This window comes from Amblyomma americanum, chromosome 2 (assembly GCF_052857255.1).
Source record: "Amblyomma americanum isolate KBUSLIRL-KWMA chromosome 2, ASM5285725v1, whole genome shotgun sequence".
Taxonomy (NCBI): domain Eukaryota; kingdom Metazoa; phylum Arthropoda; class Arachnida; order Ixodida; family Ixodidae; genus Amblyomma; species Amblyomma americanum.
Window position 1 is genome coordinate 189,740,504 of NC_135498.1, and position 22,211 is coordinate 189,762,714.

Below are 22,211 nucleotides of genomic sequence, written 5' to 3' on the forward strand. Positions count from 1 at the left end.
GCGCCAGTAACGGTTGAAAATAAAGCAAGCCGCAAGACGTTGTATTTTTTCAAGTTTTTGGGTGTCATCTGTAGTGTAGGGATCCCACACAATGCAGGCATATTCGAGAGTTGGCCTTACAATGGATTTATATGCCTTCAATCTTAGGGCACTAGGGCAACCACCCATTCGAAACTTAAGAAATCCTAACTTTTTGCGGGCGGAGGAACATATATTATCGATGTGTTTCGTCCATTTGAGCCGTGACGTTATCGTGACACCTAGATACGTATATTCTTTTACATTTCTGATGGCATTGTTATTTATGTTGTATCTAAAATTAAGGGGCGTAGTCTTTTTACTGATGCAGAGAGAAACTGTTTTGTCAAAGTTAATAATCATTTCCCATTCGTTACACCATTTAGCTAATAACTGAAGATTTGCGTTCAAAGTAAGCTGGTCAGAAACAGATTTGATAGTAATAAATATAATACAATCATCCGCAAACACCTTTACGGACACAGAGGGTTCGAGAGCTTCTGTGAGGTCATTTATATAGATATTGAAGAGTACTGGACCCAAAACCGATCCCTGAGGTACACCTGAATAAACCTCTAAGAATTGAGAGGTGGCACCATCGATTTCGACAAACTGCTTTCGTTTGGATAAATATGACGTGACCCAATTGATTATTTTATCCGGAATGCCTATTATTTTCATTTTCGTTAATAGTTTATGATGAGGGACTCTATCAAAAGCTTTGGAATAATCTAAAAAAATCATGTAAATCTGGCCACCACAATCGAGAACTTTGGCAAGTTCATCTACAGTGACCACTAGCTGTGTTGTTGTGGAGAATCCTCGACGGAATCCATGTTGCGCTTTGGTCATTATTCCTGTCTGGTCTAAAAAATTGTTGAGGTATTTGGTGAGCACGTGTTCTAGCACTTTGCAGGAGGTGGAAATCAGTGAAATAGGGCGGTAATTACCAACTTGCAGTCTGTTGCCACTTTTAAAAACCGGAACCACGCGGGAAATTTTCCATTCATCAGGTACTATGCCCGATTCAAGAGACTTATTAAATATTATTATCAAGAACTTAGCTAGTATTTCAGCGTAGATTTTAAGAAAGGTAGTGGGAATATTATCGGGGTCGGGGGATTTCTTGGGGTCTAGCCGCAGGAGTAGTTCTACTATTCCTTCTCTGCTAATAGTAACGCTTCTTTCGAGACTATTCAGACAGCAACCATTAAACGTTGTATTAGATTTGGTAAACACGCTTTGGAAGTAAGTATTAAAAGCATCGGCGATCTCCTTTTTGTCTGTAATGGCAGAGTCATTGACAGATACCTTGTCAAGTTTTCTAGTTTCTTTGTTTGAGAGAAACTTCCAAAATTTACAGGGATTTTCCGTCACAAAACGACCAAGCGTCTAACCAAAGTAGCGCTGTCTTGATTCGTGTATCTGTGACGCAAGTGTAGCTTTTAGGCTGTTAATGATAGAAATGGCAGCGCTTTTTTTGTCTTCGATATCGTTTCAGTTTGCGTTTAACGTGAATTATCTCTCTAGTTATCCAAGGACTTCTCTTATCTAACTTCTTTTTTCTATCTGGAACAAATTTGTGTAGGCAGAAGTGGCAGAGAGTCCTAAACCTTACCCAAAGTGTATTAACATCACCACTATCGAATGATTGTAGTGAATCTTCTAGATAGGAAGCAATGCTAGGATGATCCGCTAAAGCAAAGTTTTTTACCGTTACGATCCTGGAGGAAATCTTCAGGGATAGACGTGGAAGTGAGCAAGAAAAAAATACCAACTTATTGTCCGAGATTCCATCATGTACTTCAGTAGTACAGTTTGTTATGGTATTTGGACAAATGATTAGGTCTAACACTGAAGCTGTTGATTCAGTTACACGAGTTGGGAGTACCACCTGCTTAAGATTATAAGCTAACAACATGTCCAGAAGAGTGTCTCCACTAAGTACTTCTTGCGTGCCAGCAGCCAGAGATTCCCAGTCAACATTTGGAAAATTAAAATCACCTGCTATTATCATGTTGTGTCTTCGGTATTTACCTAGCTGATCATACAGCTTCAACATAAAGTAATGGTGAACTCCAGGCGCTCGGTAGACACCAACGATAACAATAGGATTACGACAAAAGTCAATTTGACAAAATACACTTTCATGCTCACTGTCGATGGGAGGCAGAGCGTAAGATGATAGTCCATATTTAACCAGAATCGCAACTCCGCCTCCCCTCGATAAGCGGTCCTTACGGTAGCTAGTGTAAGAAGGTGGGAAGGTACAACTGTCAAGCACATGAGGCTGCAGCCAAGTTTCAGAGATAACCACCACATCAGGATCGTAAGAAATTAAAACATGCTCAAGACGTTTCTGCTTATTACACACACTTCGCGCATTCAAACAAATAAGGCGAAAATCTTTCAACTCAGTCAACCCGTAATTGCCAAGGCGTCAGAGCTCTTCTGGCTGCTTCGTGCTACGCAACAGTATCCTGCAGTTCTTATCATTGTCCCACGCATAAAGGTAGTCATTTATCAACAGTTTATCATGGACTAGCTTTGCTTTATCATTAGGGTGACGATCGTCTTCAAAGGACTGCCATAATTTTTCTTTTCTGCTGTGTGACGTATGAGTAATCGTGCGAAGCTGACACCCCAGAATCCTTGAGTTTGGAACAGTTTTGAAAGATTGCAAGCTTTTCGTTCTAGTTGAACACGCGGAAAATTACTGGCCGAGGTCGATCCTTGTGGGGTTTGCCAATTCGGTGGATCCGTTCAACTGTGCTCACTCAGACGCCTAGTTTGTCTTCACATACTTTCTGGAGGACCTTTTCTTCTAAATCAGCTCTCGTTTCTTTTGGACTTTCCTTTATACCAAACACCACAACGTTGTTCCGGCGAGCACGATCCTCGTAATCCACCATTTTCTTGCCTTGTGTTGCCAAGGCATTTTGCAAATGCTTCACCGATTCCTCAAGTTGCCGTATCCTTTCTTCGTTAGCTTTGCATAACTCCAGGACCTCGCCTAGTTTTGATAGTTTTTGAGTTAATCTCAGAAAGTGCTGCATCGCGGCTCGCGTTACCTGCCTTCATTTCCTGCAATTCCTCCAGGATTATACTTAATGTTTCCTTTTGTCCGGGACCCGGATTAGGCTCAACATCCCCGCACACAAGAATCAAGAGAACTGTCCAGCAATCAACAATCATGCAAAGACACTTCAGAAGGCACGGCAGAATCGCAACTGCATAATGGCTGGAACGAACTGAACAATATGGATTGCAGAAACTAACCTGCACAACCAGCCAGGCATATTTAGCCATGCTGCTCTGAAGAATGTTGCCGTGCCCTCTGAAGATCACAGGGCGATCCGAGGGTTTTATAGCGTTGTCTGGTGATGTCACTGTTGCAGAAGCTCGGTGATGCCACCTGACGATAGCAGCTTGAATTCCGCGTTGGTAATCTTGAAAAGACATGAGGCCGAAGCATTCGTTGTCGCATGGCGCATGCCCAGTCAGACCGGGCTTGGTGGATCCAGGCGGCGGCCCGGCGAGGCAAAGAACCTGCACAACCAGCCAGGCAAATTTAGCCATGCTGCTCTGAAGAATGTTGCCGTGCCCAGAGGGCGTGTGGAAGCTTTTTTTCTAGCAAAATATATAATTTAATTATTTCTTTTACTTCGGTAATGTGATAGTAGTGTGTTAATTCTTTGGGAAGCTAGACTGCTAACTTAATTGTAAATTTGTATGAAAAGTTATCCTGCCGTCTCCGCTATTTTATTCAAATGCTGGTAAACTGTTTCCCATTTGCAAACGTTCTTGTTGGTGACTTGAACACAACTTCTTTGAACAAGCACTTTTCTGATAAATGAGTGTAGTTTAGAATTAGGAACAGGAAAACTGGCACCTAATCCACAGATATTCAGCACTCCAGAAAGCGATGGCTAGGTAACGTTGTCGCGAATTGGTAGCGCGTCCCCGACTTTCCGAAGGGGAACGCTATCGCGTGCAGGTTCGAACCAGGGAACAAGAGAAGAGATCAAACAAAACAAAACGAAGCCGTGTTTATGATTTAAAGGAAAGGGGCTAATAAGAAACGCACATGCCAACACGAAAAAAACGCACTCAAAAAGTGTACCACACTACAGAATAAAAGCAAAGAGTTCACCAGGTACTGAGCGTCCCAGGTGAAGCGGGGATGCCTTGAAGACAGGGCGGACGCGGGTGGTTGTAGTGCGACACGTCGCTGGCGATGCGTCGAAGGAAGCGACAGAAGGGAGCCGGGTGGTAGTAGGAGCGGAGAGGAACACAGGGAGGCGCCGCCGGTCTCCCGTCAAGAGCCCGAAGAACATGGCTGCCGCAGGAAAAACGTAGCAAGGTCCCGTCGACGGCGTCACGAAACACCAGAGGCTTAAAGCAGGCTATCCAAGAGTGCCTTTCGGAAGCACAGACCCTCAAACCATCGGCTGCCACCTCCAAGCTTGAAAAGGACGCAGGAGGCTTACGTCGGTGATCCAAGGGAGGTCACGGCAGCACGGACCCAACGTCCGACAGCTGCCACCTCCACGCTTGAATGACACGATCTCCGCTGCGCTGGACACGCCCATAACGGAGGCGGAAGTGGGAGCAGAGATAATCAAGCTCAAAACTAAATCGGCTTCAGGCCCGGACGGAATAACCAACAAAATGCTAAGAAACCTGGATGATGAGTCGATCACTGCTATAACTAAATACATGCAGCAGGTGTGGGAAAAGGGGAAGCTACCAAAACAATGGAAAGAAGTAAGCATCATTCTTATTCACAAACCTGGAAAGCCCTTAAAATTGGAGAACCTCAGACCAATCTCCCTCACCTCATGCGTAGGGAAGTTGATGGAGCATGTAATCCAAACGAGGCTAACCAGATTCATGGAGGACAAGAAATTACGGCCAAACGAGATGGTCGGATTTAGGCCAGGCCTAAGTACTCAAGACGTTATGTTGAGATTACAACATGACATCATAGACTCTCGGACTAAGGACACAAAGGCAATCTTGGGATTAGATCTTAAGAAAGCTTTCGACAATGTAAAACATGAGGCGGTCCTATCGAAACTTCAGGAGATCGGTGTAGGCGGCAAGATATACAACTACATAAAAGACTTCCTGTCAAATAGGACAGCCAAAATAAGATACCAGGACCTGGAGTCAGAAGAAATAGAGCTAGGCAACAGAGGTACACCACAGGGATCGGTCCTATCCCCGCTCTTCTTCAACCTAGCCATGAGAGGCATCCCAGCGAAACTGGGAGGAATCGTGAACTTACACTTTAGCATGTATGCGGACGACATAAATGTCTGGATAAACAAAGGCAGCGATGCAGAGATAGAAAACAAACTTCAAACTGCGGCAGAGAGAGAGAGAGAAAACTTTATTGGGAATATATATGAAGGAAGTATGAGAGGGCCCTGAAGGGACCCTCCCTTACAAACACTAGGTGGGCTCCTCGTTACAGGAGCCCATTGGCCTCCAGGGCTGCTCGGGCTCGGACGACTAGGGCCTTTTGGCTCGTTAGGTCGGAGCAGTTGAGCAGGGCTGCCTCCCAGTCCTCCGGTGTGGGGTTGGGTTTGGGGACTAGGTTCGGGGTTGACTGGCATGCCCACACCATGTGGTAGATATCCGAGGACTTCTCACAGTGTGGGCATTTTCCCGTGCAAGCGGGATCAAAGAATTTCAGAACTGCCGGGCACAGCAGAGTTTTGGTGAAGAGACGGAGGAGAATGTGTTCCTCCGTCTTAATGAGGTCCTTGCATGGCTTGGGAAAGATTGAATGTTCAGATTGGTAAAGTTGTGTTATTTCCTTAAAGGTAAAGACGGGCTTGGGATCGGGATCCGCTGCGGTAGGGTTAGAAGGCGTTGTTACCCGGAGAGTGAGCGCGCGGGAGGAGGCATCTGCCATTTCATTGCCTTCGAGTCCTAGATGAGCGGGAGCCCATACTATCGTTCGGGGAGCGGGGGCCCCGGGATAGTCACTGTGTTGAAGAATGCGGTAAGCTAGGAAATGAATGTGTCCCTGTTCAATGTTTCTACAGGCCCCTCTCGAGTCAGTAATGATGACCCGCGAGTCCCGGTCTGCGGCGGCTAGCGCGATAGCGACCTCCTCCGCATGAGTTATGTTTTGAGCTCGGAACATAAGTCCGTTCACCGTAGCTTTCTTGTGTACGACTGCGGTCGTGTACCACCCCCTACGGTGAGGGCCGGAGGCGTCCACGTAAAAGACTCCGTGTTTGTCACCGTAGTGGTAGGCTAGAGATTCCGCCCGCGCGAGGCGTCTGCCACTATGGTCTTCCTTTGACATTTTGGCCGGGAGAGGTCGCACGTTCAGGGCGAGTCTCCAAATCTCGGGGACACGTGCGCGCTCATCCACGAGTGTTCTGTGATGGCGAATGTGCAGTCGGGCTAGTAGGCGGCGACCCGATCGCATTTTCGAGAGTCTAGTGTATTGGTTCGTCAAGTGGGCTTCCCGAAGCTCGGCGAATGTGTTAACCATCCCCAGGCCCATGAGGCGTTGGTTAGACGCGTTTGCCGGGAGGTTCAGGGCACACTTGTACATTTTTCTGAGGACTACCCCGAGAGCATTTTCGTCAGATTTCCGAAGGTAAAGGTAGGGGGTTGAGTAGAGGACTCTACTGGTTACGAAGGCATGCGCCAGCCACAAGGCGTCTTTGCATCGTAGCCCCCCGCGTTTGTTAGACCCGGCGGACCATTCGGCCTACCTGAGTTCCTACCTTGCGCAGTCTGGCTAGTGTTGTTTCAACTCGTCTATGTTTGTGGATGAAAAGACCAAGTACTCTGATCTCGTCGTGTTCGGGTATGGGGCCGTTAGGCAGGGATAGTTCCAGTTTGGTATCGCACTTTGGTAATGGGCGAATGTGCACAAATTCAGACTTAGCCGGGGAGCACTGAAGGCCGCAATAGCGAGCGTAGGCATCTACGATCGCGGCCGCTAGCTGCAGGTGGGTTTCTATGTCGCCGACTGTGCCATGTTTGGCCCAGATGGTTATGTCGTCAGCATACAACGCATGCTGAATGCCTTCGACTTTCGCCAGCTGGGCCGGGAGATTCATCATGGCGAGATTGAAAAGGAGCGGAGAAAGAACCGCGCCCTGCAGGGTTCCTCGCGTTCCTAGCTGGTAAGGGCCGTGTTCTTCGTCTTGTATCCTGATGATGGATTGTCGCTCAGATAGGAATTGTTTGAGGTACTGAAAGGTTCTACGACCGCAGTTGGTCTGGGAAAGATGTTGTATGATGTTTTCGTGTTTGACATTGTCGAAGACGCCCTTTAAGTCTAAGGCGAGTACTACCTTGTCCCTTAGGGGGTATTCGACGGGGTTGAGAATTTCTCGATCGAGTTGTAGCAAAATGTCCTGCGCGGATCGGTGCGGGCGAAAACTGTACATGGTGTCAGCGAATGCGTTGTGGTCTTCCAAAAACTCGGACAGTTTATCTCGCACCATCGTTTCCATAAGCTTTCCCGCACAGGACGTAAGCGAGATGGGGCGAAGGTTGTCCGTGTTTATGGCTTTGCCGGGTTTGGGAATGAAAGAGACCAGAGCGGTCTTCCATTCGATTGGGAGGGGTTCCTCGCCTAGCCACATAGAATTGATGTACGCGAGGAGGTCTTCGTAGGCGCGGTCGGGGAGGTTGGCAAGAAGTTTCACGGTAATTTTGTCCCTTCCCGGCGCCGTTCCTTGCTTCATTTTACCCAGTGCCGCCTTCAGGTCGTACAGTTGGAACGGTCGATCCAACTCCGCGTTCTCGGAACCTGCATAAGAGTACGCGGGCCCTCGGGGGTCCTGTTGAGTGCAAAGTTATTGGTCTCGTAGTTGTTCTGCCAATTGAGAAGTATCTCCATCGAAGCTGTGGATAGCCCCTTGGAGATGTTTTTGCGTCTCTGCAAGAGTCTGTGTTGGGTTGATTAGGGCGCGAAAAAGACGCCACGTACTTCGGTTTGACATCTGCCTAGCTGCCGTGTTACAGCGATCTGCCCAGTTCGAGTCGGCGAGTTGGGCCGCGTACTCTGCCGCTCGCTGGGTGAGCTCGGTGATCCGGGCTTTAAGTTTCCTGTTGTGTTTCTGTCGGCGCCACCTGCGGACCAGGCTATGCCGCTCCTCCCAGAGGTGCAGGAGGTGGTTATCCACCTCCGGCGTGGCCTCCGAGAGTTGAATTTCTTTCTGTGTCGAACGAAGGTGTGTAACCACTTCCTGAGTCCACGCGTGGTATCCTCGTTCGCGAATGGGGGTCGGGTTTGTGTAAGATTGCCGGAACTCATTCCAGTCGGGGAGTCGGGCTTGCGCGTGGGGTCTTGCCAACGGTTTAGTCCTAACGGTGATTTGGATGAAGCAGTGGTCACTGCCGAGGGTTTCCTCGGTGTTTGTCCACTGAGCATGTCTGATGTTCTTGGTGAAGGTGAGATCCGGACACGTGTCACGGGTCACGGAGTTACCCACTCGCGTTGGGTATGCAGGGTCTGTGTGGAGAGTTAGGCCTAGCGTCGACGCGAGGTCCGCCAGCTTGCGTCCTCGCTTCTCTTCGCGCACGTATCCCCAAAGCAAGCTGGGGGCGTTAAAGTCGCCCAGGATTACTAGGGGGTCCCTGCCTGCTGTTTTTAGGCACGACTAAAGAGCGTCGCGAGGGTGGCATTTTTGAGCTTTGGGGTGCAGTAAACGTTGAGTATGTGGAGTGGTGCGTTTCTTTTCCTGAGCGGAAGGAGGGTCACCACCACGTACGAGAAATCGGTTTGGAGGTCGAGGTCGACTGAATTGGCCGTGTAACTTTTATGCACGCAGATGCAGGAAGAGGGGTCCTGCTGGAAAGTGATATAATTTGTAAGAGTGGCGCCACTCCCTGGCTCCTGGAGGGCAACCACTGCCGGGAGAGAATCGAGGGTTGATAGGAAAAGAATTACAGACTGCAGAGAAGAACTGTCCCTCCTCCGGATAAGGAGCTCGGGAACAGAGAGGCAGTAACCTGAAGAAGGCTACAGGCTGGAAATTTCATAAACCCGGTATGGGCGTCACACGTCCTACAAGACGAGGACATAGAAGATAAATGTAAAAAATGTGGAGAGAGGGGGACCTTCGACCATATAATTTGGCAGTGTGTACACTCCCCAGGGGTGAGGGAAGGAATAGATAGTAGAGAAGCCTGGGAAACCCTTCTGCAAAGCGCGGACCCCGCGACCCAGAAGAAAGCTATCCATCTGGCGGCAGATGCCGCGAAGAGCCAACAACTCTTCGCCTGCATCTAGTCGCGGAGGCCCTGGCCTCTGCCCCTAGGCCTGCGCGCCAGGGGTAGGGAGTAGAAGGCCTCCATTTCTGATGGAAATAAAAGTTTTTGGAACTGGAACTGGCTCTCTTCCTTCGCACCTCGGTTTACTGACACGTCAGCTCTCCGCTCCTCGTGCTCGATACGCCCACGCGCATCGCTGGACTGGCACGTGCAGCGTTCCGCTTTCCAACGCACCGCTGTCGACGCGCCGCGTTCACAAATCCTCCGAGGATCTATTGTGCACCACACAAACGTTTTTCACCATTTCGCTAACAAAGGATATAATCAAAATTATCTACTTAGGTCACCCAGATTACTAGCATAGAGGAAGGAAAAAACTTACGAGATGCGGTTACGCCACACTTTTTGAAGCCGGCTCCCCCTGCGTCCCCCCTACCTGGCAGCCGTCTCAGCGCTCTTGCGCATGCGCAGCAAACAATGGAGCTGACGACGCCGTTGCGCCCAGCGTTACTATTGGCTGTGCCATCGGCCAAAGACTCCCGGTAGTCCTTGCGAAAGCGCGTGATTTTTTGGCACAATATTTGGCGTGCAGCTCGGATAGCGAGGGCCTCTCCTGAGTTTTCCTTCCTCCATGACTACTAGGTTTTGGAGGGCGTTGGTTCGTGTCAGACGCGTTTCTCTCATTCCGGACGCGTTTGCGTTTTGTTTGTCGTGCTCGCTTTGGGCATTTTGGTGTGGAAACCACTCTCGAACATGTGGCGGGGTATCGCGCAATTACGGCGTGAAGCTTTGTGACAAAAACGCTTGAAAGGAAGCTACTGTAAGGCACGCCGGACGCATTGGCAGTTGTGTGCATTCTATTCTCAGATGGTAATTGCTCTGCACAAAGGTGTGACCGGTGGCGAAGGTGTCGAAAATGACAACACATGGCGCACTATTCCGGCTGCATGCCTTTGTGCATCAGAAACGCGAAGAATGTTCATACAATCTGGTATCATTAGCTCCTGTGCGACCAAACAATTAACTTCAGGCAGCATGATTAAGAGTCATTTGACGGGATGGCCTTGGCGGGAAAGGAAGCCTTTGGTAAGACAGAAATATTGCTAGCCTCACTGCATTTTACTCAATACAACCCAAAGAGTAGAAAAAACTGCTGCCTTCATAAAAAAATATCAAGTCGTGAACTGTCTCAGGTAAACAACGTACAATGAACCTGCTCCCGCTGAGTGCATGCTGTGGAAAAGAAAGGAAACGAACGTGTTAGATCAAGAGGCCTTTTCAAGAAGTCATGATGTTGTCGAATCAACAGGTGAAGTTGGTGTGACTGCCCTAATGCGAGAGCGCCTTCATTAGGATTAAGAAGTCCTGAATGGGTAGCAGAGTTCTTTCTGCTTACTCGAAACACAGGAAATAACAATAAAGAACGTTTTCAATCACCGGCAAGTTTACATTCATGCTCCCAGTCCCTTAGAAAGCATCATTTTAACTTTTTTAATGCTAATATATGAAGGAATAAAAGACAAATATAACTTCCGCACTGAGCTAGATAGCAATCCGCTTTAAAAAACGGAAGTCAAACTCTTTTGTGAGTGCCTCTCAAGCTTGAGAAATCGGCATTTCGCCAAATAGCAAGCGTTAGCATATTACCGCGCTTTGTGTAGCTAGTACGGCTTGTTTGAAAGATCGAACGGAAGGCCTCGAGCTAACTCGCAGGTTCAGACACTGTAAACAATTAATCTAACAAACGCCTTCCTGTTTTCCCCACAATATTTGTCAGAAAATGATAGCCCAGTAATTGTTTGACCCTAGCTGGAAGCCTCACATTTGCGCCCGCATTTCCTTCACAGAGTGATGCCAAACATTTTTTTTTAATAGTGCGGGCTGGTGAGAACGTGTTAAGAGCAAACTTGGTATCCAAGCTCTATGGAGGGATGAATACGTGGCATGCAAACGGCGTGTAGCGAGTTGGCGACACTGGGCAGTTAGGGGTTAAGCTACCATGGGCACTGGACTGCTTCCGATGTTTCAGACGCGGGTGATATCATTCATTGAAACCTCCTTGAACGTAGTGCACGACAGCGCCATGAAGGGCGCACTTCAGTCGAGTGGCTTACACAAGGAGCGATTCTATTGCGGAAAACTGGGGAACGGCCGCCGGCGGCCGTTCGCCGTCGATCAAGCCAGGCCAGACGCCCGGCGGTCAGCCGCTGGCCGAGAGCGGCCAACGTGAGCATTCAGCGCGGACCAATCAGAGCGCGACTACGTTATTCCACAACATGGTTGTGCCTGTCGAAGCGGAGAGCAGGTCCTCTCGCTTCACCACGAACTCGTTGCCGCTACTAAACAGAAGTCGCACGAAGGTTTCGCCTTGTCTGAAGATGGCCGCACCACAAAATGTTGGCAATGAAACGCGCCAAACTTTCAGATTGCTTCTATATTTTTAAAGCTCCATCATCATCATCAAAACGTTTATTTCCACCGAAATGAAACTCCTTTTTGGACCCCCCGGCACGCAGGCCTAAGGGAGCCCTACTTAGGAGCCTCGCAAACTAAGGTCTGGTGAAGACACATTGTCGCTTCACGGCCTCAGCCGCCAGGCGGATGGCTTTTCGCTGCTTAGCGGGGTCCTCGCTCCGCAGCAAGGTCTCCCAGGCTTCTCTATCTTCTATCTTTTGCTCGGCGCCCGGGCTTCCAGCACATTCCCATATGACATGGTCGAGAGTGCCCCTCTCCCCGCACGTTATACAATATTGGTCTTTCTCCTCTCTGGAGATTGTGATGTATACCCAGAAGGGGCTTATATGATTCCCCCCTTGCAGTCTTCTCCACGCAATTGCCTCCTCTGTTGCGAGGGAACGGTCGGGCGGCGGATAGACCCTCCTGCTTAGTTTATAATGTTCCGTGATCTCGTGGTATGAAATTAGGCCATCTTTCATGTCTATGCGAGAGGGCTGCTCTGCGGCCGCCCGGTGATAGAGAGCTCGGGCAAGCTCGTGTGCAGCCTCTTTTCCTGCAATAGACTCATGCGCTGGGATCCATATTATCTCTATGTTACGTTCTATCGGCCTCGCCTCGAGGACGTGTTTGGCCTCTTCCGAGATTCTTCCTTTCGCGAAGTTTCTTACTGCAGTTTTGCTGTCACTTAAAATCGTCGTGGCCTTGGTACCGACGCAAGCGAGCGCTATCGCCAACTCTCAAGGCTTTCTCCAAGGGAGGAAGGCGGTTAAAGCTCCAAGGCTTAACTACTGCGCGTCGGATGACGTCAGGAAGCGCGGGAGCTTGAAACATGTTAACTATTTTGATTCAGAAAGGGGTCACAGGTAATAATTCGGCCTCGTGGTCGTCATTGAAAACAATAGCTTAATTGCAAATGCAAAGCTGTCCTTTTCAGCATTTACTAAGCGTGTAGAATCACACCGTTTCTGACAACACTGAATTCCTGCCGATAGCGTTCTGGCGGCAGTCGTCCGTTTTCCGCCGCTTGTGCTGCTGCACGGCGGCGGTGCGTCGGCGTTCCGCCACGCCGCTCAAAATCCGCAGCGCAAGTTCGCTCCACGTGGGTCGCCCTTTAGCGTTTCGGGCGTAAACGGCAGCACGCAGCCCTGTCTGGCAAATGCAACGATGCTAGCATGCTGGTACTGATGCTGAACCTACACATGAGGTCGTAATTTGATGTTGTGCTCTCAAATTTTGTGAAACGGAGCTCTTCAATCCAGAAAATAGCCAGCGCAGGTCATCCCGGCTCCTGCGTGAAAGGACAGCAGCGCAGCCTTACGAATGCACTTGTCCCGCAGTGGTGGCGCACCGGTGGTGGCAACGGGAACCAGGCGCGTCCTGCTGGTTTCGGACGCGAAGCAGGCCTAACATAGTGCGCTTTCGTCGAGCGAGCGTGCAGTTACACAACAGAATGTGTTCGTGAGAGAGGGGAAGATAAGAGGATTGATTTGCATCATTCTTGAAACTGGCACGGGCACGAGGCTGCTGTCTAAATTCCATAATGCGTAAGTGTTGGGTCAGCAGTTCAGGTTTTAAGTATGCAAGTTTCTGAGCCTCATGGCAACTTATCTATTAACGCATTTCAAAACAGCCCCGAAATTGTATGGTTTGTAAATGTGCAGAGAGGAGGCAAGAAAGAAACCTGATCACGCGTAACTTGATCATAGATATGGACTGAAAATTTTATAATAAATATTTTGTTCACCTTGTGAACATTCGGTTTCAAGAAAAGTGAATATGTATGATCCATGAGATGAAAGATTTCTATGAAACGCAGTGCTGTTTTGCATTACATCAAGCGTGTGCAAGATTCGCTTAGTTGTAGTGTCGGAAATTAAGACAATAATGCTGATGAAAATAAATTACAGCAAGATATAATGGACGTTTATGCCAGCTGGGAGCCAAATTTATTATTTTGTACAAAGTGCCGGTAGTTCTAGCGAAATTGGTTGGATCTTATTGACATGGAGACTCCAGTTTAAGGCTTCCTCAAAAAGGGCACGTAAGAACTTAAACGCAAGCATGTTAAAACGCATAGTCTTGGAAGTTGATCTGGGAATTAAAGGTACTAAGCTTGTTGCGCGGTTAAAGCACTAATGATTTAGTCTTATGTATGTTTAGCTCAAGCTCGGTTAATTGGAGTGAAGGCGATAGTTGATTTAACCAGTTGTTCGCACTGATTTTAATAGCGGATAAATATTTATGACATGAAACAAAGCGGCTGGTGTCATCAGCGTACAGTATAATATTATATGTATGCAGTATACATAAGGTATCATTAATGTAACTTATAAAAACACTAGACCTAAAATTAAGCGTTATGCGACACCATATACGATCGGTTATAGGTTTGCGAAATGCACATTAAGACCAGAAAACTAGAATCTGCGGCCAGATAGGTGTGGATGAAATTAAGAGCAACGCCAGGAAGCGCCATTAAAATGAAGTTTGTGGAATAATATTTCGTGTTCAATAGGTTCGGAGGCTTTTCGGAAATCCAGGAACAATCCTACCATGTACAGAATGTCATAAAAATTATCGCATTCTTTTTACTGTTTACAAACGCTCTTTCATCTAACCTGCTTGCATAAAAACCACACATACAACCTGCAAAAGGAACTATCTGTTATTAAAAAAATAATTTGTCGCATGTATGGAGCCTTTGTTATATTTTCGAAAATGTACATAGCACTGAAATTAGTCTGGAATTGCTGACGCTATATAGTCGGTTTTCCTTCTGTAAAATGACCACCCGTGAAATTTTCATGCTTATTAAGCGGAAACTTGGGCTAGTTGGAAAGCGTTTGAAATCATTTTGCTAGCGCTTAGTGAAAACACAAGACAAAGAAGACAAATACACAGGACAGACGCTAGTCTTCAACTGCCATTTATTCGAAACAATCATTCAATACAAGACATCTGCACACCAAACTTTCAAGATAAAAACATTCTAGGTACAATAAAAACGCAATCGGAACGCGAAATTTTCGAAGCTATGTGCATTGACAAAGAAGGTTCAGAATGCGTCAGGACCCCGTCTGTCAATCTATCAAGAAATGTTTCTGAAACGTGGCGTTGCTACTGCGCGTGTGCATGTGTCAGCATTTTGTGATGTCTTATACTGAATGCTTTTCGAATAAACGGCAGTTGAAGACTAACGTCTGTCCTGTGTATTTGTGTTCTTTTTCTTGTGTGTTCACTAAGCGCTAGCAAAATGATTTCAAATCTTCATGCTGTCTAGAAAGATCAGAATACCTGGTGAACTATTTGTAGAGGAAATGTAAGGTCAGCCATGGATTCAATGGGTGCAGCCTTGACATAATCGTTTCCAGAATCCGTATTTTTATATAAACATTTAAGACAGGAAAACACTCCGTAACGGGACGTGTCCAGGAACAGTGAATCAACGTCACCATAAGTTATGTATTTCTCAAGTGCATATTAGGTTCAACAGCGCAACCGAATGAAAGACAGATAGAACAAGGGAACAACAAAGGCATGCGCTGACTCGCAACTGTATTTTCAGTGCGAAAGCACAACTTCACGAGGTCAAAGCTGTTCACAGGTTTGTGCGAAGCTTGACCTTCAGGGTGTTCTTGAGGAAACCATAAATCATTAAATAAATAAATAAATCAATAAATAAAATGTTGCCTCGACTGGGATTCAAACTCACAGTGGCGCGAACAGATTATCTTCGTTGGTCACTGCAGGAGCTCACTAGGCTATCGCCGCAGCCGATCGCGCCTCGTGCTAAACTGAAGCACACTCTGGTGCTGTGCATTGCACATCGTCTTTTTCATCAACTGATACTGCTATCAAACTAATTTTGGCGCTTTGAGCTACGTGGCGGTAGTGACAGAGAGATGTGCGCTGCATGCGTTGGCATGGGCAACGTTCTGGCCGAAACACGGCACTAGAGAAATACGCGTTGGCGTTGAGAACATTGCTCCAGAAACGCAGCACTGGAGCTTAGGCTGCCGGAGTACGTAGGGAAAATTGGCATTCATGGCGAAAAACATGAGCACGACTGGTTCCCTGTGTCAGTGGACACCTCAGTCGCGCTTTCAGGTGTGTTTTTTGGGCAGCGCTACTAGTCCGACAGTCTGCTGCATGGTGTCCCACCTTGCCGCAGAGAGAACACCTTACTTGCGCCATAGATGCACCGCCATATGCTCTCGGTTTTGCCGCGTCTGTCTCTTGGGTCTTTTGGGCTTCCTCCTTTGCTTTACTCAAATTTCTTAACCCTTGAGCCTCGAAGAATTGGTCTGCAGAGTCGGCGAAGTCTTCCAACGAACACAACTTTCTTTCAGAAATAGCACCAGCTTTGAGCTTCAACATGATAAAAGTTGCTCTGTCACCAGCTTGTCACGCACACCTTGAAAACTCTTTTCTGTGTTTCACATATGAAGGCACCTATCAAAATAGTTGGATAGCCTGCAGGAAAACTGCTTCGCGGTTTCCGAATCCTCAGGTTTCGCGGTGCGAAATCTCTCACGAAAACCCTCTGCCGTAAGCCTGAATCTTTGGAGGAGTGCCTTTTTGACTTTCTCGTAGTCCATGGAATCAGCAGCAGGCATCCTTCTAAAACCATTCAGCGCCTCTCCGACTAAACACATGCTCAATGTCGTGGCCCATTCACTGCGCTCCCAACCTTGCCTCAAAGCTATCCGCTCGAATTGTTGCAGATATGCGTCTAGATCATCTCTTTTGTCATCGAAGGGAGCCATCAGCTTCCTTCGACAAATTCTGGCCGGTCTAGGATATTCTCCACCCGCTAAGGAACGCTAATCATTGTCCGTGATCTCCTCATATCCTCCCGCGACATGCGCCTGTCTCCACAAAATAAACTCCTTCTCCCGTTCTATCCTTCTTTTCTCCTGTTCTGCCTCGCGAGCTCTTTTCGCCTCGCGCTCTTCTGCTTCGCGAGCGTCTGCGCGTGCTTGCGCCCTTTCCTCTCTTTGCCTCTTTCCCTCCTCCTCATAGAGATGCATCGCCTCTTCCTTGCTTAACCCTAGCTTGAGCGCCAGTTCTAACGTTCTTGCCAAATCCAACCTTTCTGCCATCGAGAGATCGGAAAGATCCGAGAGAAAGCAAAAAGAAAACAAAGGAAATGAATCCTGGCACAGGCTCGCCACTTATCTTTGTCACGGATCTCTCCGGAGAACACTCGGACTGAAAGAATGGACTAGGCGACGGGTGTACCCACACAAACGCACATTTAATACACCCTACGTGACACACACACTAGAACACAAAACTAACAAAACTAACACAACACACAAAGACTATAAATACACACTACCCGGGCACACTGCTACCAGCGTCTACTACTAGTGTTCTACTATTAGCGGTCGGCGTTCGTGCTCACGGTTGGCTCGGTGCGGCTGCGGCGTTGTATTGCTCCCGTAGCCGGCGTCGAGGCGGCGTTCGGCGTGCTTGGGCTGGCTTCGCTGGCGGCGTTGTTGGCTGCGTCGTACACGCTGCCGGTCCAAGCGCCAGTGGAGATGATGCCGGTGTTGTTGGCGTTGGGGGCACCACCCGGATGGGTGGCAACAGCGCTAGAGACACCCCTGGCCGTAGTAAAGCCCCTTGATAATATGAAATTTCTGACATTCATTGAACTTTGCCGCCGCCGCTTGACCTCCTCGCCTTCTCCTCGCACCTTCCCTGAGGGTCGGCTCTCCGCCCAATTTCTTGCGCGACGATTGGTCTCCCTGCCGTTGCCCTTGGAGACGCGGGGGTCCGGCGTTTTGCTTGTGTTTTTCTTTTTCCGTCACTCCATTTTTTTCCTGGGCTCGGCGAACGAATAATACGCGCTGCGCTTTTATTGCAACGTGCAAGCGCTATACCACGCTTTTGCGCGTAGAACTGCAGCAAGCGGCCTGAAGATGGTTATGCGGTATTCATGATACTATATATATTCAGGTTAGAGGATTAACCACGACGTCATAACGAATGGTTGACGCCGTTGGATGGAAAGCATCCTTCGGGGGTTGTTTGCTGCTTCGTTTTTTAGGGTATTTTGCATGCGAGGCCAGAACGGATCGCATCTCCAAAGCATCCGTGCACTGCATCTTCTCTCCAAATAGCGACTGGACTCAAAACGTGTTAGTTATTGCACCAGCAGCGTCGTCTTTATAACAACAAATCTGCAATTTTAAACACAGAAGCTTTTAGCGTAAGATCCCATTGTCCGTCAACTTTCGGGTGGATGAAACTGCTGTATACATGTACAAAGTGACGTTTGTTTGAGCTATGACATACACCACTGTTGTATTTCCTTGAGCATGTCTTTTCTGAAATGTCATCAATACTGCATAGCACATTTATGCACTAGCGTAGACGCTGAATCTTATGTGATTCTCCCGTCTGTTACGTGAATCTTGTCAATCAACGTTCTTGTGTGTGCGCGAAAATAAATCATCTTGCTGACCATGCTCTCATTTTCTTTGATACATTTTTTTGTGATGCCTAATCAAAATACCAGCTTTATATCATCTACTAGATAGTGAAACGAAATTTCGGTGTCAAGTATATTAGTACATTATCAAGAGGCGTTTATCTTTCCTAGAGATATATAATGCATTCTCTCATAGGTATACTGAGTATATTCTTAAGCTTCCTTGACACCAGTGCCTAATATTGTTCAATGAATTGCGGTCGATGAGTGGTTGTCTGCGCTCCTTGATCGCATTGAAAGTGCGCAACTGTTTTATTCAGTGAACAGAGTAGAATGCAAAAGCCACTTTCACACTGATGAGACAAACCTATGGACGGAAGATGCACTCATGACTAATTTATTGTAAGCAGGTGCATGCTAAATAAGACCTACTGCACGCAAGTATGCACAAGCAAAGAAAAACATTTCGAAGCAGTTCGTGTTAAGCATAGTTATCTCTGTTGTTGTGAGGTTTTTCTTTTAGTTTGGCTAGCTAGCATAATGCGTTTACACTTGTCCTTAGTTTTCTATCTATAGTGTAAAGTTTGGATTTAACTGCAGTTGAATAATTAGCACTAATTAATTCGGGTCGATAACTAGCACAGCTCATTTACACTGAACCTAAGCTCTTGAAAGGTATATGACTTGATGCTATAATGCATCATGGGTGGTTTTGATTGCATATAGCTCACGATTGCTAATTAATATGAATCGCTAACTAATTTAGAGCATTTGCATTCATCCTAAGCTTTTCAACGGTATATGAGTTGATCGTGTAGCTCAAAGTTTGGTTTTATACAAAATTAACTAATGAACGCAAATTAACGCGGATCGCTAACTAGCACAGTGCCATTACACTTGGCCTAAGCTTTCCAACGGTATATGACTCGATGCTGCGGCACAAATTTGGATTTTAATTGCAATTTACTAAATATCAATTAATTTGGCCCAGTAATTGGTGAAAGTAAATGTATAAGTAACCAGATCTAAGCTCACGGTTGATCACGTGATATATACTATGCTTAGACAGCTTGACAGTAGCGTAATAGACTAAGCCCTTCTTCGACCTTCTCGGATATTGAAGTTCAAAGCAACAGCCTGGGTCATGTTCCGAAGTTTTACCGCGGTGACAGAGTTCATGCCCTAAATAAACAAACACAAAGTCAGAGGCAGTACTAGATCAGGTGCACAAAATAAAACACCTTATCATGTAACTTAAAAAGTGCCTGCAGTACAGAACTCGCCTGAATGCTTTGTTTACATCAGTATTCTGCATTAAAACAGTTCTAAGAAGAAACCAGTCTCTTCATGAACATTACTTTGGGCATTCTCAATGCTTTTCGAGCAATTTTTCAAATATTCTGCGCACTCCTGGAGCGCAGACCTGGCCCAAAAACACGCGCTTCGCTCACTGCTGCGGCCGGCCCACGGGCGCCAAGGAGAAAAAGCGTGTCGTGCGCAGAGCTCGCAGCCGCCGCGCGAGGAGAATCGAGGAGGAAAGCGCGGCGCGGAGGAGAGTGTCGCTACTTTCAAATTATCAAGGGGCTTTAGGCCGTAGCAGGTGGTAGCGTCCTCTCTTGACTCCCCGGAACGGGCTCAGGCACGGCCGGAAGTCCACAATGCGATGTCGTAGAACGCGAGCTCACCGGAGCAGTAGCCGGCGTCGCTCTCTTCCAGCCTAAGTGTCCCTGACCTGCCGGAGCCTCGGCTTCTCTGCTGTTCCGCCCCCCCCCCCCCCTGCCTCGCTCTCACTCGCCCTTTTATAGCCTCGGTGTTAGTCCACGTAAGCCTTGTCGTCGTCTTCTTCTCTTCTCGACCAATCACCTCTCTCCACCTCACCGAATGCTTCTCCACCAATCATCGCTCTCCACCTCACCGAATGCTTCTTCTTCCTCTTCTTTATTCTTCGGTTAATTCGCGTCGTCTTCTTAACACCTTTTTCTTTTAAGATTTAATTTAGGCTCCTTAATATATGTGACAATCATCAGTCCATCTAGTTCAGTTCTTCCAGTTGCGCTGTTCCACCTATTGTGTACGCATCCAAACTCGCCCAAGTGTCCATCCTACTACAATGCTTTCTAAAGTCGATCGTTACCTCCAAGCTGTTGGGACATAGCCTTTGCGTTTACTAATGGAGGGTTAAATATATCAGGTAAAGGTTCATCTTTGTATTAAACGTCGTGTAATTCGAAGGGCACTAGGAATCTTTTTGCTGCATTTTCCAATAAGGCCTCTAACACAGCTCTCTACACTGATCGAAATATCCGAGATTGATAGAAACGTATGCATGCAATGCTGCAACCGTTCTTTCCTGCGATATGAACTGAGCTTGTTCCTGATTCGTTTATATTCGACTAACAGGGCCAGATACTTTAGACGAATAAATCTGTCGCATAGTAAATCTCATGCTTTTATTCTTGTATATAATTTATTTGTTACTCTAAGCATGGTAAATTTTTACCCATTGTTTTGGGAATGTGTTAGTGACAAAGTGTTTAATGAATGTCATAGCGCTGCTCTAAATATTTGTTCAGAGCTGAAGCAGCACCAAGTACTCGTAATCTTGGTCGACAGTGTGCAGAATGAAAGTCTACTTGTTCGGCTGCACTGTTGTTCAGTGTGCAGATGACAGCAGACTGCATCAAAGTTAATATGAAAATCCCAGGAGCAAAGAGACATAATAAAGCGAGTGAAACTCCATCTGTGGACAGTGCAAACGGCTTGCGCAGATGCATAGCTTTACCGAAGACAGTTCGAATTTGTATGTTCTGTAATGGCGGAAAAGTCGCGTGAACTGGGCTCCACGTAAGTGCAAAAAAGTCGACCATAAGCAAACAGTTTGCCTGTTCGAGCGCAGATGAAGGACGCCATCATCTGGAAGAGCATATCGTCCGCCCACGCCGCTCTTGTTCCGGCCACGGGACAGACCGCATGGCAGAAAGCGGCGGCACTCTTCCAAGCCTGCGTCGCACTGAAAAGGTCGAGCCGCAGCGAGGTACGTCTAGCGCCAAGGAACTGAGAGAGTTCAGAAAGCCGGAATTTGTTGTAGTACACACCGGCACGTGAAAATGAACTGCACTCTGGAATATTGGATGTGCTATTTAGGCCAGCAAAGTACAATAAACCAAAAATGTTGTTGAGATGGTCATATTTTTAATGTTCGTTGCTTGCGCAGAGATTCTAAAGACACCTGGAATACGAACGCACTCCAGCAGTATGGGTACATATTATCCAATTTTGGTCTTGCAAAAACGCGACGATCCATTCATCGTGATTGGCCGGAAAAAAATTACCAAGGAAGGTTGTTTACACTCTTATAGCACATGTGAAGAGAACGCACTAGGCAGAAGACGGTTTCTGGTGTCCACAAATATATTTCCAGTATTAACCAACCACGAGCGTTTGCTTCTGCTAGCAACCGCTGAAAGCAGAGATTGTGGCCCTGGAGGAGTGCGACCAGGATGAGCTTGCTGCACACGCTGGAGGGAGGTGGCAGAAGCATGATATAAGTCACCTCCTCTCCCTCGCTCAAGTGATTAAGCTGTGAGGAGAACGACGCTCGATTGAAAAACGTTGAAGAGCAAGTTTGTGTTGCTGTGGCAGACCGTACGGGTGCTCCTGTCGGGATGTGATGCGCTGGGCGAGGCGGCAAGAACGTCTGTGTATAGCTGCATTGGCTCGAGAAGGACAACAGAGGGCATCTTCGCGGCTGACGGTGAAGGGAAGGAATAACTTCGGAGCATGCCTGAGTAACTTGCGAGCGTGGCTGATCGGGCAGGTTGGTAATAGATGGCAGCTAGCACTACAATACAGCGCAACTTTTAGACAAGGACGAAGAAAAAACGTGACACCATAGCGCAATGGTGCCCAGTCTTTTTTTGCCTCTGTCTAAAATTTCCGCTGTGTTGTATTCTTAGCTGTCATGCTCGAGTACCCTGAATGAAGCACCGTATGGTAGCCATAATTTGAGTACAAGGCCAATGCTTCCGTTGAGGCTTTGGCA

At 47.4% G+C, this 22,211-nt stretch overlaps 1 protein-coding gene across 1 annotated transcript in view; it reads left to right on the forward strand.

Moving 5' to 3' along the window:
- LOC144120309 (uncharacterized) overlaps positions 1–21,940 on the forward strand; it is a 53,282-nt gene extending 31,342 nt beyond the window's left edge. Inside the window, exons 4-5 of the mRNA XM_077652695.1 lie at positions 21,066–21,203; positions 21,812–21,940. Coding sequence (XP_077508821.1) covers positions 21,066–21,203; positions 21,812–21,940 — 267 coding nt within the window. The remainder of the gene's footprint in view (positions 1–21,065; positions 21,204–21,811) is intronic.
- Positions 21,941–22,211: the final 271 nt, after the last annotated feature.